Source organism: Argentina silus, assembly GCF_951799395.1.
Source record: "Argentina silus genome assembly, chromosome: 3".
In the NCBI taxonomy this organism is placed as follows: Eukaryota; Metazoa; Chordata; class Actinopteri; order Argentiniformes; family Argentinidae; genus Argentina; species Argentina silus.
The window spans coordinates 28,535,859-28,554,505 of NC_139657.1; the positions used below are offsets into that span (position 1 = coordinate 28,535,859).

At 43.7% G+C, this 18,647-nt stretch overlaps 1 protein-coding gene across 1 annotated transcript in view; it reads left to right on the plus strand.

The window, feature by feature from the left end:
- ptprz1a (protein tyrosine phosphatase receptor type Z1a) overlaps window positions 1–18,647 on the plus strand; it is a 76,300-nt gene that overhangs the window by 32,319 nt on the left and 25,334 nt on the right. The window contains exons 3-9 of the mRNA XM_083666370.1: window positions 2,916–3,095; window positions 6,073–6,224; window positions 6,731–6,823; window positions 9,580–9,646; window positions 9,982–10,139; window positions 12,012–12,162; window positions 16,566–16,750. Of these exons, the coding sequence (XP_083522496.1) occupies window positions 2,916–3,095; window positions 6,073–6,224; window positions 6,731–6,823; window positions 9,580–9,646; window positions 9,982–10,139; window positions 12,012–12,162; window positions 16,566–16,750 (986 nt within the window). The remainder of the gene's footprint in view (window positions 1–2,915; window positions 3,096–6,072; window positions 6,225–6,730; window positions 6,824–9,579; window positions 9,647–9,981; window positions 10,140–12,011; window positions 12,163–16,565; window positions 16,751–18,647) is intronic.

The window sequence follows — 18,647 nt, forward strand, 5'->3', positions numbered from 1 at the left end:
TGTGTCTGTGTGTGTGTGTGTGTGTGTGTGTGTGTGTGTGTGTGTGTGTGTGTCTGTGTCTGTGTCTATGTCTGTGTCTGTGTGTCTGTGTCTGTGTGTGTGTGTGTGTGTGTGTGTGTGTGTGTGTGTCTGTGTCTGTGTCTGTGTCTGTGTCTGTGTCTGTGTGTCTGTGTCTGTGTCTGTGTCTGTGTGTGTGTGTGTGTGTGTGTGTGTGTGTGTGTGTGTGTGTGTGTGTGTGTGTGTGTGTGTGTGTGTGTGTGTGTGTGTGTGTGTGTGTGTGCACACAGTAGTGTTGTAAGTGAGTGGGAGTGTTGTTCCCTTGCTGTCTGCTGCGAGCATTGCTTCCCTTTAGGCAGAATCCTCTCTCATCTACCTTCATCTACATACACTTAGCATCTCTAAAAACACACTGAAATGTTAAACAGCTCATTATTTCGGCAACATAGTGAGTTTATTTCTTCTCCTAACCAGAAAGCACAGTAGCTTAAGCGGGTATTTATTCTCCCATATTTGATGTCAGACTCAGTGTCTATAGCTTCTATTTAAAATAGGATATTGTGCAGTCTTGTAATCCCCCTAGGTAATTCTTACAGATAAGGATGAATTGCGAGCAACTAATTGTTTATGGGGTGTATTATATTTAAGCAATAAGGCATGAGAGGCCATGAATAAAGTCACAGCTGATGGGCATTATTAGCCTCGACACAAAGTGGAGGGCCGGCAACCCCTCATCTGTGACTTATTCACAATAAGAGTGCATTATTACTTATTACCTTATTTGAATGCCTTATTACTTTTATACAATGGTTACAAAACAAAACAGAGAATTGTGACAAGAAAACAATGTATTGTATTTATTTTGTGATACATTGTGGTGGTTTCTGCCCTGCGCTCAGACATGTAGTTCTCAACACGACCACTGTTTTTCAAGCGGTTGGTTGCGCAGGGATATGACTGTAATGTATGGTAAACAGATGAAGCGTCATAGCTGTTACTTTATCAGGAAATAAAGCACGGCTTCAAATGCCTCTCAGCCAATCTCAATGCTTGTTCTGATCAAACTGTTGTATAAGATTTTTTTTTTTTACAAGCTTTTGTCTTGCTATGGCTGGTGTTTGGTGAGTTGAAGACTCGATTCCGGTTCGATTCCAGTAAAGTTGCAGAAGTTGTAGTAATAGAGAAATGCAAATGGCCTACTGGTACCTGTTTGTGCTATGTACTGTTTTTTCATGGATAGAAGCTGTTTTTTGGTTGAAAGGAGACCGATTACTTAGGCTCACTAGTCCTCAAAGGACATACAGTATCTATATATTTTAAGAAGATGTATTTTGGAATGTTGTGTTTTTGTTTATCTTTGTGTAGACAGATATTGATGAGGCATACGTTTGTTTTGTGAGGGTGGGGTGGTGAGGGAGCCATTGTAGGTGTAGTACTTCTCAGTTGGGCAGCAGACTCTGCAGAGACGAGGGAGCTACTGCCCCACTCTTACCTAGGGAGAGGAGAGGAACAATCCATTACTGTGTGTGTGTGTGTGTGTGTGTGTGTGTGTGTGTGTGTGTGTGTGTGTGTGTGTGTGTGTGAGACCAATGGAGTTCTTGCCAATATAATAGGCATGAGGACCTTGTAGCTAATGCATTATCATTCAATTGATTCATGTGTAATTGCAGTTAAATTAGGTTTCTCAAAATGACCTTGGACACACAGTTTATTTCTCTTTCTCTCTCTCTCTCTCTCTCTCTCTCTCTCTCTCTCTCTCTCTCTCTCTCTCATAATTGGGTAGAAAAGGGGCTTAATGTCAGCCAATACACACACCCTACAGTACAAACACACACACACTTGTGTACACACACACACACACACACACACACACACACGCTTCTGTATGCTTCAGCTTGTGCCCTATAAGAATGGCCCAGAGCAGACAGATGATGGCTAAATTGTTGCATCATATCCTCTTCTCTCTGTGTGAAGTAGTCATTGACACACTCATGGATCTGACCCAGAAGCCAGTCTGACCTCATTCAGCCTCATTGCCCTCCAGTTCTCATATGTGGACCTCTGGATTAACAGTTATCTATACAGGGACATAGTGAGCGAGTAATGTTACTGTCATGTGTGAGTGTGCATTACAGACTAGTTAGCAGAAACTTCAATACAGCTAAAGCTATTACTATTACAAAAAAAACGTCTTTCTTTTCTGTCACATTTCTTCCAACAATTTAAAGGACAAACATATCTGGCATGTTGTCATATGGTTGTGTTCTCTACACTCCTACAAACATTTCTAACCATCTTTGGTCTTACTGTGCCAATAATTTATTCAGATATGGCCATTCAAAATGAGTGTGGTCTTGGCCCCAAAGCGATATTAGCGGCCATTTTTTAAATTATAGGAGCAAATCTGTGATGGCTATGATAATCTGTGATAATCTGAATAACGAGATATTTCAGTCATACTGACATAGTCTGGTTATGTATCCACCACAGTCGCTGAATCAGTCCTGGAAAAGAACATATTCAAACCAGGCATTTAACACATTTCCAACGCTCTGATGATGCAATTTGAATTTCATTATGACTATTTGTACTTTTTGTAATCGTAACTGAGTTGAGATGGAAAACTCACTCCTCAGTCCTCAGGTTCAAATACCCACGCCATTGAATTGCTAGCTTTTCGGTGGTGTAGCTGGTTTCCATCTGGTATTTAGGAGACAGTCACATGCCTTGGCAATACAGAGGACGCATGTTTAAGGCATGTCAGAGTGCAAGGAAGCAATACTGTTTGCAGCAACTAGAACATCTACATCATATTTAATGTACAGGACTCTAACATGTAAACATTGTCCATATATTTTCGGACTACCTTTGCCCTTTCGGGATAATAAACATTCTATCCTCTACAACTCTGTTGTTAGGAACCCTAAACCAAAACAACTGGGCTAAGAAGTACCCATCGTGCAACAATGCCAAGCAGTCGCCCATCAACATCGATGAGGACCTAACGCAGGTCAAAGTTCAGTTCCAGAAGCTGAGGTTCGAGGGATGGGAAGAGGAGACCTCAGATGGGACTACCATCAAGAATGACGGGAAGACGGGTATGGACTGGAGGATGCATTTGAGACTATTAAGCTTTTTGTAACTCCCAAAATGTTTAACCTTTCAACTATTGAAAAACATAATAATGTTAAGTCCTGTGTCATAAACTGCAGAGTGTAAACATAACTGGAGACACTTTTCTCTCTTCTGGACACAGGCCGGACTGGTGGATACATGTAATTACGTAACGGTCAATATGTCTAGTCCCATCCTAAATGGACTATTTCAGTCAATATTTAATCATTCACTTGTATTTTGCCCAAAGGTTAGGTTTTACAGGTAAATATTATAGACCATAATTTAACTCCACCCTTTTTCTAAAGCAATTCACACCAATCCAACTTCAACATACATTTTTATTTTTCAAACCGATTATACTTTTGAAACTATTCAAACTTGAAAATGCACATTTTAACATGGTGGTCTTTGGAAACCAAAAGATTTTAGAACCACCACTGCTTTTACACCTTTCAAGCTATTCACACCAATCCAACTGCAAAATGTGCAAAAATACCCTCCACATTATCAACCCTGATATAAGGTCTCTAATACCTATTAAACTTGTTCAACTATTAAGCTTTTTGTAACTCTAAAAACTCTCATCCAGTTAACATGATGGTATGCCATATTAACCGGCATCGATAAACTCTTCTAAAGGAGGGATTTGTAGGGTTCATGGGTGACTTTTGACCATTGTTTTGGATTCCTTATGTCTTAATCATTATCAGGTAGGTCTTTGGTTAAATCGGATTTGGGGTTTGAATTCTATTGAATATTTGGGTACAATCATTTATCTTATTTCTCAGGGATGAAAATAAAATCTACAACATAATGATGCAGGTATAATTACCTGATCTGTTTCTAATGACAGAAACCATTTCAGAACAATCTGAGATGGTGGGTGTCAAACCTCTTTTGTCCGTTGATATGGAATGACCTTGAATGTCTGTGTGCAGTTGTAAGTGCTTGTGTGTGTCAATGCATATTTCTGTAGATTAATGAAAGTGAAAGGCTGCAATGTGCTTTTTTGTTTCGGTGCTGTTAACTTGTGTGTGTGTATTTGTGTGTGTGTGTGTGTGTGTGTGTGTGTGTGTGTGTGGATGTGTGCGTCCTCTAGTAACAATGAACCCGGATAGGAAGCTCTACAGTATAACAGTGGAGGGTCTATCAGGCTACAGTGCATCAATATTGTACTGTGTGTGTATACAGTGCATTCGGAAAGTATTCAGACCCCTTCACTTTTTCCACAACAATGTTACAGCCTTATTCTAAAATGGATTAAATTCATTTTTTCCCTCATCAATCTATACACAATACACCATAATGACAAAGTGAAAACAAGTTTTTAGAAATGTTTGCTAATTTATAAAAAAAAAAAAAACTGAAATATCACATTTACATAATTATTCAGACCCTTTACTCAGTTCTTTGTTGAAGCACCTTTGGCAGCGATTGCAGCCTCTTCTTGGGTATGACGCTACAAGCTTGGCACACCTGTATTTGGGGAATTTCTCCCATTCTTCTCTGCAGATCCTCTCAAGCTCTGTCGGGTTGGATGGGGAGTACAGCTATTTTCAGGTCTCTCCAGAGATGTTAGTTTGGGTTCAGACCCGGGCTCTGGCTGGGCCACTCAAGGACATTCAGAGATGTCCTGAAGCCACTCCTGCGTTGTCTTGGCTGTGTGCTTAGGCTCGTTCTCCTGTTGGAAGGTGAGGCCCCAGTCTAAGGTCCTGAGTGCTCCGGAGCAGGTTTTCATCAAGGATCTCTCTGTACTTTGCTCCATTCATCTTTCCCTCAATCCTGACTAGTCTCCCAGTCCCTGCCACTGAAAAACATTCCTACAGCATGATGCTGCCACCACCATGCTTCACCGTAGGGATGGTATTGGCCAGGTGATGAGCAGTGCCTGGTTTCCTCCAGACGTGATGCTTGGCATTCAGGCCAAAGAGTTCAATCTTGGTTTCATCAGAGCAGAGAATCTTGCTTCTCATGGAGTCCTCATCTGAGTCCTTTGGCAAACTCCAAGCGGTCATGTGCTTTTTCTGAGGAGTGGCTTCCGTCTGGCCACTCTACCATAAAGGCCTGATTGGTGGAGTGCTGCAGAGTTGGCTGTCCTTCTGGAAGGTTCTCCCATCTCCACAGAGGAACTCTGGAGCTGTGTCAGAGTGACCATTGGGTTCTTGGTTACCTCCCTGACGATGGCCCCTATTGGCCGGGCAGCCAGCTCTAGGAAGAGTCTTGGTGGTTCCAAACTTCCATTGAAGAATGATGGAGGCTACTGTGTTCTTGGGGACCTTAAATACTGCAGACATTTTTTTTAAATTCTTTCCCAGATCTGTGCCTCGACACAATCCTGTCTCTGAGGTCTACGGACAATTTCTTTCACCTCATGGCCTGGTTTTTGCTCTGACATGTATTGTCAACTGTGGGACCTTATATAGACAGGTGTGTGCCATTCCAAATCATGTCCAATCAATTGAATTTACCACAAGTGGATCCCAATCAAGTCATAGAAACATCTCAAGGATGATCAATGGAAACAGGATGCACCCGAGCTCAATTTTGAGTGTCATAGCAAAGGGTCTTAATACTTATGTAAATGTGATATTTCAGTTTTTTATTTTTAATAAATTAGCAAACATTTCTAAAAACCTGTTTTCACTTTGTCATTATGGAGTATTGTGTGTAGATTCATGAGGAAAATTGTAGAATATTAGAATAAGGCTGTAATATAACAAAATGTGGAAAAAGTGAAGGGGTCTGAATACTTTCCGAATACACTGTAAATAAGTAATAAATAATAAGTGGGTGTGCCAGTTAACTAGGTCAACTAACACACTGTGTGTGTGTGTGTGTGTGTGTGTGTGTGTGTGTGTGTGTGTGTGTGTGTGTGTGTGTGTGTGTCTGTGTGTGTGTGTGTGTGTGTGTGTGTGTGTGTGTGTGTGTGTGTGTGTGTGTGTGTCTCTCTCTCTCCAGTGGCAGTGAACCTCGATGGGGAGTTCTACATCAGTGGAGGGGGCCTCAGGTCCAGGTTTAAGGCGGGCCGTATCACCTTCCACTGGGGGGGCTGCAATGCCTCCTCAGAGGGCTCTGAACACAGCTTCAATGGGGTCAAATACCCCCTGGAGGTAAACATGCATGGCATACACCCATCATAACCTCTTATAACCTGACACAGCTGGGAAGGATACATGGCCTCAACAGGGTGAAATACCCCTGGAGGTAATACCACTGATATATACACTCATCATAAGCTCTTAAAACCTCACTCTTACACCTTGCATAAACATGGTCCTGGGATTCAAATCTCTGATTATCATCTGGTAACGATCGGATCTCACCACCTTACATTTTCATCTTGCCTTAAAACGTGTTTTCTGTGTCTGCATTGTTATCAGATTTAGTTGAAATATCTATTCATGTGGCTTGTAGTCATGTTGAGCCTCATTGACATAAAGTTACCACACACCCATTATAACCTCTTATAACCTCCCTATAACAGATAATGAAAGTTCCTTGCCTCAATGGGGTCAGTTACCCCTGGGGGGTAATAAACCTGTTACACATCCATCATAACCTCCCAGATGTACAATAATCAAGCAGTTGACCTTCAGCTTGTTCTTGCCTCTTACAGATGCAGATCTACTGTTATGAAGAACATCTTGAGTCCATAGACCATGCCATCAAGGACGGAGGGAGGATCACAGCACTTGCTGTGCTGTTTGAGGTGTGTGTGTGTGTGTGTGTGTGTGTGTGTGTGTGTGTGTGTGTGTGTGTGTGTGTGTGTGTGTGTGTGTGTGTGTGTGTGTTTGTGTGTGTCTTGGAAGGGAGCCTATATTTGGCTTCTGCAAGGTATGTTTTGAAGTAGAAATATGGTACTTGTAATAAACTTCAGTAGAACTGCAACTACAGCCTAAGGAAATATGTGAGTGTGGGTTCAGGAGAGAGGAAGGGAGTGGAGTGTATTTAAAGTGTAGTAGAGGTATGAAGTATGGGTGTCTTCTCATGAACGTGTGTGTGCATGTGTGTTTGTACTGTGTCAGTAGGATGTATGTTATTGGTAATTTGATGCCCATGTCAGCGCTTACATAAGTGAGTTATAACTTATATGGAAGTGAACATGGCCGGTCTCAATATGTTGAGAGACATACACACACACACACACACACACACACACACACACACACACACACACACACACACACACACACACACACACACACACACACACACACACACACACACACACACACACCCACCCACCCTAGCCCTTGGCAAATTGAACTGCCAGCAAGTGTTGAGGTTAGTTACCGCAGAATGGAGATGATTCAGAATTGTGACGCAGATTGAAGTGACTCAGTTTCACCAAACCAGTCATATCAATCACATTTGAAGGATATGAAATTAAACCAGTTGAATCTTAAGTGGGTGTAGTGTTATTAGAATTTATATACACTGACATAACATCTGACATTTACTTTTAGTAGTATGCATAATATTTGACTCCTTATGAGACAAACTGTCAAGCATGTTCCTTCTGGATAAAAACGCCATCGGGTTGACCCGGCGTATCAGCTTGAAGGGGTCAACATAGCAGGGGGATGGTTTCCGGGACTCGAGTCGGAGGGAGAGATCCTGTGTGGAGAGCCAAACCCTCTGTCCAGGACAGAAGAGCAGAAGATGCCTGTGATTGGCCTGGTGTTGGGACCGAACCAAAGCCTGCTGGAGGGCTTTGTGCACCTGCCTCCAGGTACAGCGACAGCGGCTGATGGGGGCTTGAATGGAGGGGACCTCCATCTCTTTCTCCTGCTCCGGGAACAGCGGGGGTTGGTATCCGTACTGGCAGTGGAAGGGACATAATCCGGTGGAGGAGCAGAGGAGGGTGTTGTGAGCATATTCTGCCCACGCCAGCCGCTGACTCCATGAGGAGGGGTTGCTGGAGGTGTAGCACCTCAGTATCCCCTCCAGATCCTGGTTGACCCGCTCCGTCTGGCCGTTCGACTGGGGGTGGAAGCTGGAGGACGGCTGACGGAGGCACCGAGGCAGGTGGCAAACACCTTCCAGAACATGGAGACGAACTGAGGGCCACGATCGGAAACCATGTCCTGGGGGAGGCCGTGCACCTGTAAGATGTGCTGGACCACCAGCTAAGCGGTCTCCTGGGCCGACGGGAGTTTGGGGAGGGGGACAAAGTGGGCCATCTTGGAAAAACGATCCACAATGACCAGAACGGTCGTGAATCCATCTGATGGAGGGAGGGCAGAGATGAAGTCCAGGGAGATGTGGGATCAGAGACGCTTGGGAATGGGTAGGGGCCAGAGGAGCCCAGCAGGAGATTGGCGGGAGCTTTTGTTCAGCGCGCACACCGTACAGGCGGCAATGAAGGCTTGTGTGTCCGTCTCCGCTGTGGGCCACCAGAACCTCCTCCTGGGTCCTGGTGGCACCGGGGTGGCTGGTGAGGGCTGATGCATGCGCCCACTGGACGACAAGAGCATTCTCCTCCCATCCGGCCTCTCTAGCCAAGATCGGGACGTGTCGAAGACCTTCCGGACCTTCCGGACCTTCCTGAGTAAATAGGTGAACGTGGGTGCAGGCCGGGGTCTGTTTCTCCCACTCCGCGATGGTCCAGGTCAGGGCTCGACCCATCAGCAGGGTGATGATGTAGGTGACCCGGGCTTGCTCGGTGGGGAAGGAGGATGGCTGGAGACTGAAGACCATGGAACACTGTGTGAGAAACTCCTGGCACCCCTCCGTGTGACCATCGTAGCGCTCAGGAGGCGTAATTTGAGGCTCACGGTGGACTACCGGAGGAGTCGAAGGAACCGCTGCAGGAGCATCTGCCCCGCCACCCCCCTGGGCTGGGGATTGCCAATGCGACCGACAGCTGTTGTACTGCAGCGGCCAGCTGGTGCTGATTATGCTCGTGTCGAGTGAGGACGGCGCCTTGCGCTGATAGGGCGAGACGGCACTGCTCTGCATCTGCTGGGTCCATGGTGGATTAGTCTTCTGTAAGGGTTTGTTGTAAGCGGACCCAGGTGCGGTGCAGAGAAAGGGAGGCGGATGAGTAGTTTGCGGTACCAAACAAAAGGATCTTTACTTAGGAAGAGTAGGCAAAACAGGATACAAAAACACAGACTCAATGCTCGAAAACAAAGGGGAGATCACAGTCTCAAAAATAGTACTTGTGTCGTCATAACACTTACGCTCACGAAGCGACCAACAAACGGTGAAGTCTAAGCAGGGAGGGAAGGGAAGTGAGGGTACATATAGCAATTACACACAGGTGCTGGTGATGAGTTCGTAATTGAGGTCGCACAGTGGACGGACGGAGGGAGACACCTAGGGACCGCACTGAGAAGCACGATCCCCATCGTAACAGTGTTTTAAATCAGTGCCAATGAAAGAGAAGAGATAAGGAGAGATCATTGTAGACTATTGAGATGCACCTTTTGCCTAACCGTGATGCCTTTACTCTCTTCACAGACAAGCATTGAAGACAATGAAAACTACATGGCCATTATCGAGGGACTCAACAGTGTTAGCAGATTCGGTATGTCATCAACCCTAACTATGATTCATCCTAACCTACCACCTTTGTAGCTCAGTTAATATGATGCTAGCAACGCTAAGGTTGTGGGTTTGATTCCCGCTGAGACCTATACTACATAAGTATATAAGTATATAATACAAAAGCACCCACTGTACTGTAAGTTGTTTCGGATGAAAGTGTCATCTTAACGGCATATATATATATTTTTTTAGATATTGAACTTTTGAGCTTTTGAGCTCACCATATTACTGTCTCCTCTCCTCTCCTCTCCTCTCCTCTCCTCTCCTCTCCTCTCCTCTCCTCTCCTCTCCTCTCCTCTCCTCTCCTCTCCCTAGGTAAGAGTGGGGTGGTAGCTCCCTTGTCTCTGCAGGGTCTGCTGCCCAACTCCACAGAGAAGTACTACACCTACAACGGCTCCCTTACCACTCCACCCTGCACAGAGACAGTGGAGTGGATCATCTTCAAGAACACTGTGGCCATCTCTGATACACAGGTGTGTGTGTGTGTGCATGTGCGTATGCGTGTGTATGTGTGTGCGTGTGTTTCAGATTAAGCAGAAAAGTCAAAACAAAATTCCTTTGTTTTCTTGGTATGTGTGTGATGTACTGTAATGACAGCTTGTACACATTTACCTGTCAATAAGGTTTCAATTACAGAGGAAGCACGGGCACACACACACACACACACACACACACACACACACACACACACACACACACACACACACACACACACACACACAGACACACTGTTGACAACCTGTTGTCTATCACTGTAGCCTCACACACCCGCTGTCTTGTTTAAGCTGGTTTATGTTTAGGTCTAGCTCCCTTCCTCATTGTTGGATATGATAATATCCCCTTTCAGATTTCAAAAGCCTTTGAATCTTGTTTTGGGGGAAATTGTTGCTTTGTTATTGTGTACAGCTTGGCTTAGCATTGTTCCTCAAGTCTGGTGTACAGCACTTTCCTACTCCTTCTAAAAGGTATCTCGTATTGTATTACTATATTTCTACAGGGGGCTGTTATCATATTGCAACCATATGTCGTACTCAACCTAGTGTCAAACTTTGTACAATGCAAGATAATTTTAGCCACAGTCCCAATTGAAGAATACAACAATTATAATATGATTGACTCAAGCTCAGTAAAAAAAAAAGAAGAAAAGAAGCTGATCATTTCACAATGTATTTGCATATTATTGCCGGTTATGCAATAATGACTATAATCATGGTGTATTTCAAAGCGAACCAGGTTTGTCGCCCCAGGCTTGTATACCAGTTTTCCAAGGTTATAATTGTCACAGTTGTCACCCCTTAGTCACAGTAGTGTTGGTAAAAATGCGGTGTGTGTGTGTGTGTGTGTGTGTGTGTGTGTGTGTGTGTGTGTGTGTGTGTGTGTGTATGTGTGTGTGTGTGTGTGTGTGTGTGTGTGTGAGAGAGAGAGAGAGTCAGACGATAAGTGGTGGCTTAGTCAAGTGATCAGGTTCAGGTGAGTGGAGGAGCCTCAGGACAGCAGCTCTGATGAGGTGGCAGAGCAGTGCTGACTCAGGGCCAATGGGTGTGAGGCATGAGGACTCATGGAATGTTGTGGGGGGTGGAATGTTGAAAGGGGATGTGGAACTCATGTAGAACTTACTCCATGTGTTTCAATGTATAGCAAGAGTATGTGTGTCTGTTTGCGCATGTGTGTGGTTGCCTGTGTGCGTGTGCGTGTGTGTTTTTCTGAGAATCGAGTATGTTTGCTGTTGTTCAGTGGGTCTATGTGAACTCTATATCCAGTGTAGAAGCTCAAATGAATAACACTTGTCTACTGAACTCGTCCGGTCAGCCAGAAAATTGATTGTTCTGCAGGTCATTGCGTTGTTCTGTGGGTCTATGCAAATGCAGAATCCTATGTCCATTGAACTCGCCTGGTCAGCCAGAAGAGGATGGCCCTCCCTCTGCCTCTAACTTCAATGAATTACTAGGTGGCTAGTATTACAGAGAATATTTTAATTTTTTAATCAATCATGATGAGTTTGAAAATGATCAAATTCCTTTACAAACATACCTCCTGCCCACCAGCAGCTCAAATCAAACCCTGTATGTCTATCAGTCTACACTCTGTCCTCCGTATCTGGTGATACTGCATGCACTAGAGTATCTAGCATCCTGCCAAAAGACCATATATATATATATATATATATATATATATATATATATATATATACTGTATATTACAAGATACACATGTGGGCTCATTTTCAAAGGGTATCGTTGTCCGCCAACACGGGACATACTCATTCACACATTCACATATTCATAGGATAATGACTATTGATTGTAATATAGTAGTTCTAAACATGTTCATTGTCTTGTGTCTAGCTGGAGATGTTCTGTGAGGTGATGACCATGCAGCAGGCGGGCTACGTGATGCTGATGGACTACCTGCAGAATAACTATCGGGAGCAGCAGGAGCAGTTCATGGGACAGGTGTTCTCCTCCTACACCGGCACAGAGGAGGTCCTCACCCCCAGTACGTATCTCTCCAACTACCAGGCTATCTTACCTCTTCAACTACAGTGTATCCTGTCAGTTTGAACAGCACTATGTAACAGTACTTATCATATTTCAACACAGACCTACCTGGTAACAAACAACACTAAGTATGACCTAAGTATTACCCTCTTTAGACAGATTAAACCCAATTGCCCAGCATTCAGCTGCATAGATGCATCACCTTGTAGCAGACCTGGGTTGAATGTGAAGTGTGTATTGACCCTGTGTGACATGCACTTCTAAACTCAAACTTGAGACTTGAAGAATTCATACGGCTGGCTTTATTTAGATTTCCTGCCATAAAGGAACCAATGGAATTATGTCAAGTGCAACCCTGCCCACCCAGTGTGCCAAGCAAAATAAATCAACTGCTCTTCTTGCAGCTTGTCTTATCCAGTCATGTAATTCCCGTTCAGTGTGGTTGTACTGTATATTGGTATGTGATGTGTTGAAGGAGAGCTGAAGTCAACAACATCTTTCCACCAAGGTACATGATGGTGGGGAGCTCTACATTCATCAACATACAGCAATGAAGATAAGATACACAATACAGTACAATTCTATACAGTACAATACAATACAATACAATACAATACAATACAATACAGTACAATACAAGTTAATACACTACAATACAATACCATACAGTACAATACAATACAATACAGTACAATACAATATAACTGAATACACTACAATACAATAGCATACAATACACTACAATACAATACAGTGCAATACAATACAGTACAATACAAGTTAATACACTACAATACAATACCATACAGTACACTGCAATACAATACAGTACAATACAATATAATTGAATACACTACAATATAATACCATACCATACACGACAATACAATACAGTGCAATACAGTACAGTACAATACAATACAACATGATCTACAATGTACAACATCTGACTTTGCATGTTAACATCCCTCCTGGGTGAGATGAGCTAGTTGACTAGCCTGAGCAATCTTGATGAGAAGAATATGAAGCTTTATAAATGAATCACAGCTAAATGGATCATGGTTGGGGACAAAAAGATAAAGGGATAAAAATAGCCATCAAATGACCTACATAAGTATGAGGACAAGATCAGCTTAATAATGACTGACTCTGAGTTGTAGTGTATACAGTTTCATATGCAATATTCAGTGATGAAATGTTGTTCATGTAGCTCATTCATACACCTAAAATGACTTCACATGAAAATCTATTTAAAATGATTTTTTATAAAAGATAATTATAAACTTGTAATGGATATTTTGGACAGTAGCTCACACTCAAATGACTCATAGAGGTGGTACAGATCGCAAAGATCTATTAAAATGTAATTACAGCAAAAAAAGCAACAAGAAACATCAAATATCAAAAATATCTTTGTGACACTTTGGTGGCCTATAAAAGTTTCCTGAGGGGTGTTGATACATAAGGGGATAGTAACGGTAACCCAACGTTGAACTAGCCTGTCGTCACAACGACAATGCTCTATTTTGGGAGCTCCCGTGACACGGGCTACCATGACGCAGCTCCTCAAGTCATCAGGTCAAGGTTATCTATGCCAATAGTTGCCACACACACACACACACACACACACACACACACACACACACACACACACACACACACACACTCTTCCTTCTCCGTCTATTGGCTACAGCATACAGTACACAGATCTAGGACCAGGCTAGTAGGCCCAGGTAAATGCAACACTTCAAAGGGCCAATCTGGGATTCAAACAACAACAAAGTGATCTCCCATAACAGCTGAGGGATGGAGAAATGTAAACTCTCAAATTGTTAGATGAAACTAAAGATGCAAGAACTGACCATCCATGAGATCAAAATGATAGTTTAAACCATGTTTTGAAGCTATACAAGTTTACAATTACATTATTTACAAACAATGGAGTAAAACAAGGTTATATTTTTGGTTCTGATTCGGTAAGGCAGCTGAAAGTAAGCTCATGAGGCATTTATAAGTTATGTTCATCAAGAATTGACGGCTTTATATACTGCAATTCATTTAAAAGTCACAAAATGTATGTACCAATTCCAGATTGTCCCTTTTAAGATGTCTGTTACTTTACCTGATGTTACGCTAGGTTTACTGACATTGTTATCTGGAGCATGGTACAGTGCCATGGGGGATTGTGTATCCTTGTGTTTGAATGTACATTAGTGTGTACACTCTTTTACACCGAAACTACACCAGCACCAAAACGAGAGCGTACCGTCAACGCGATTTTTATAGTGCTGCACCAAGAGCGAGATTAAATGTGCTCCCACAACCATTGACCTGACAAAATAGTCTATATTTCATAAAGGGAAGACATCTGAAAATAATTTCGTCTATACTTCATAACAGGAAGCAATAATGGTGAAACCTCCGCAACTAATCTGCAATTTCAATTATTTGACTTCGCACCTCACTTAGCAGACGTGCTGCTTTTGCATGCGGTCTAGCATGTCTCAATAGATTAGCACGAGTTGTTAAATTGCAGCTCACGGTATGGAGACGTTAAGGCGCCGTGACAGAGTTGGTAGAGTTTGGCTGTAAGTCTATTGGAAATCTGCCACCTCTGGCCATGGTGGTGAGATTCAGTTTGATGTTCCAAACAACATCCCCCTCCCTAATAATAATACATATAACTCCCCGAAATGGACTTGCAGTGTGGACCTTAGCTTTTGTGCATGCATGCAGGATTCAAAGAGGCAGCCACCAGAGACAGAAAGGCAAAAATTGGTGAGTCTACTCACCTAGAACACCCCTGACCTGTAACAACATGTTTGTATACAAACCGAGTGTCAGGTAGGACACTCAATTTGGAAAGTGCTTTTCGGGACCAAAACAGCCTTCGCAAATTATTATTTTAAGGGATCTCATTCCCTGACCGCTACTGATTAAACACAACATTATGTACAATGTACAACATCTGACCTATGTTAACATCCCTCCTGGGTGAGGATAGTTGACTAGTCTGACCAACCTTGATAAGAAGATTATGAAGCAACCATTAGGAAGCTTTTAGAAAGTTTGAATGTTACATATTGCACCTTTAAAGTAGAAAGTTAATTGCTGTGGAAGCTGTAGTCACTGTGGCTGAGACAGCAGGTCACGGACAGAACTGAAACACTTTTTCTCTTAAGTACTTTGTGTGATGTCAACATTGATATTTGTTTCCCACTTAAAAGCATCAGACAAGTGCTTCTCTTGCTTATTTTACCCTAGAGCCGGCGGTGGCTAGCTGGCGTTGCTAAGTTACCTGCTCAGAGTCTGTAGCTGGCCTCACTTTCACAAAGAGAATTTGCTTTGAAGTGTCTTCTAAAAAATCATCTGGAATATGATAAATGTTTGTTTGAATTTGTGATATGTCACTCTTACTGCCTACTATTATTAGAACTACCATGTGGTCTGGAAAGTCATGCAAGCAACAACAAAACATTTTCTGTTGTTGTGATTTGTCTTTTGTGAGCGAGGTTAGGAGAGGTTCGTTCTGCTGCCTCTCTCCTGCCCTCTTGTGTTGAAACAGGTGCTGTGCTCGCACGACTCACTCTTTCTCTAAAACCCCTCACCCATCAGTACAGTTATTGGGACATTGTAATGTTTCTTCAAGTCAGCCATATGATGATTTTGGGTGCCAATGATGTCCATTTGATACAAGTAAGGTTAGATACCCCCCCCCCCCACTACCCGGCTGTCCAGCATTGTGTGGCTGCCTCGTCTTCCGCCCCCCACTCTCCCTACTCTCCCATAAACACAAAGAGGATAAGTCACTATACTGTAAGGACTTAGCACAGATAGTGGAGGAAATGTGTCAGTGGGCTTTTACATCAATCCTGAGCTTAATCCGTCTTAATCTCAGGGTCTCAGTGTGTGTCTGTGATCTGTGTTATCACTGGAGCGCTAATCTGGGGAGGTTGAACTTTGACCGAGGGGCGTTGTGGTGGGTGCGAGCACGGCGGGGCTCCCCTCTTAAACTGGGACCAGTGGAGAAATGATGAACACGCAGTTATTATTGTAGAGTAGGTAGAAGTTCCTCTGCCTGTAACCACTGATACAGGGTCAGATAAGTGATGTATCTAAAATATCTAAGCTATAGTGCATGTTAATAAACACAAGTGGTAGATAGTGTGCACTAGCATGGTGCTTATGGATGTAAACAAACCAGGCAGTTGCTAATTTGGGAATGATAAACTCACTCCTCCCTTAAGATCCCTCCCTTTTAAATTCACCCACTCTGCTCCCTCAAATCTGAATTATTGCTGGATTCATGACTGGATCAATGCCCATTTCCCAAATCCCTGAACTACATACACAATACCTTACATATAGCTCTCTCTCTTTCTGTCTCTCTGTCTCTCTCAGTCTGCAGTTCAGAGCCAGAGAACATCCAGGCGGACCCCCATAACTACACCAGCCTCCTGGTGATGTGGGAGAGGCCGCGGGCGGTGTACGACGCCGCCATAGAGAAGTACTCCGTCACCTACAGGCTGGCCCAGGGAGAAGACCCCCCCGCCTTCGAGTACCTGACCGACGGGGACCAGGATGTGGTGAGGGGGTGGGGGCGGGGGGGGAGTCGCACTGGGGTCAGGGGGATGAGGGATGGGGTCCAGAGGCGACTGGTGGAGGTTAGAAATTGGAGGACGGGCTCCTTGTAATGCATGGAATGGAATTAGGAATAGTATTAAACATATCAAAACGCAATGAATGAATGAGAGTACCGTATCAATACCAAATAATCAATTTTGTAATTCAAAGAATTACAGACAAATGCTAAAAGACTGTTGTAAACGAATGGAAGTTTTACCAAAGTCATAGGCTACAGTGTGTGTGTCAGGGACACAAAGGACAAGTACTCTAAACCAAACTGAATGTGTGCATTTCTGCTGCATCCATTTATACCATCCCAGTAAACAATAACATATCAGTGACAAGCATTGAATTCGAGAAGGCTTTTGGCACACTATATATATTATGTATAGAATTTCTTAAATGCATAATTTATATTTAAATGCATGGAATTTACAAGTGTTATCAACATGGTGGCTGACCCGCAGGACGTGTAATCACTGTCACATACAAATAGTAAGATAGTGGTCATAAATTGGGTCTCCACACACCCAAGCATGTGACTACTGTAAATGGCTGTCTCCTCCAAATCTGTCTACACATGTGTTTGATACCATTCCTTTAACATTTAAGTCATTTAACAGATGCTTTTATCCAATCAACTATATATCAGTCATTGTGAGTAAAACCTTTGATAAGGTTTTAAAAACAAGGAACAAGAAGGAAGGAACAAGGAACTGCCATCGGCAGTAACAGTGCTAGAGAAAGGTTTAAGTTCAGGTAGGAGGAGGAGCCTGGGTGTAGTCTAAAGAGATGGGTCTTTAGTCTACGGTAGAAGATAGGTAGTGACTCTGCCGCCCTGACAGTGGTGGGAAGCTCAGTGGTGGGAAGCGCCAAGACAGAAGAGGTGCAACTGAGCAGAGCGACCACTACGTCCTCATAGAGATGGCGGTGCCAAGCGGCCAGCAGAGGTGGAAGAACGGAGTGATGGGGTTGGCGTTTGAGGACTGACCATTGTTTGCAGATAGAGAGGTGCTGTTCCCTTTCCTGCTCTGTGGGCCAGGGTCTTGAATCTGATGCGAGCTGCGACTGGGCGCCAGAGAAGAGATGCTAGCTACACAGGACAGTTGTTTGTCCAGGATCAGCCCAAGGTTTTTGGCTGTCTGGGAGGGGGACACAGGGGAGTTCTCATCCATGATGGAGAAGTCTTGGAGAGGACAGGCTTTCCCAGGAAGGAAGAGCTGCTCCCTCTTGTCAAGATTGAGCTTGAGGTGGTGAGCAGACATCCAGGCAGAGACATGTCGCCACCTGTGTGTCAGTGGGGGAGAAATAGACAACATTTCTCATTCCGTTCCAACCATTCCAATGTGCCCGTCCTCCAGTTTCTACCTAAACCAGCCTCCTCTGGACTCCATCCCTCAGAGAGATCCAGAGAGAGAGAGGTCAGCTGTGGTCAGACTCTCTACCCTTGGTTGCAGTTCAAACGCAAATTCAACATGTCCACTCCCCCTCGGTCCTAGGGGAAGTGAAGGAGGGTAGGTCAAACTTGCATTTGGACTGCAGCCCTTCTGCTCGCAGTGTGTATGCACCCTCATGGACTTCAAAAGTAAGGACGGGTGTCAGAGATATGTCCCTCTCTGGCCCATGCTTGTAACCAATCCAATGCTTTCAAACCCTTGAGGGGGGGTGAATGAGTGCATAATTCAGGGAGATTGCCATTGAGTTATGGGCCCTTCTGCTGGATCCAATCAAATCACAACATGATGTTCAACATGTTCTTACAGCTGTATAGTTTTAGATTTTTGATGTTGACCGTTCAATCACATGACTGAATGAGTGAGTGAATGAAGAAATGAATGAAAGAATGAGTGAATAAAG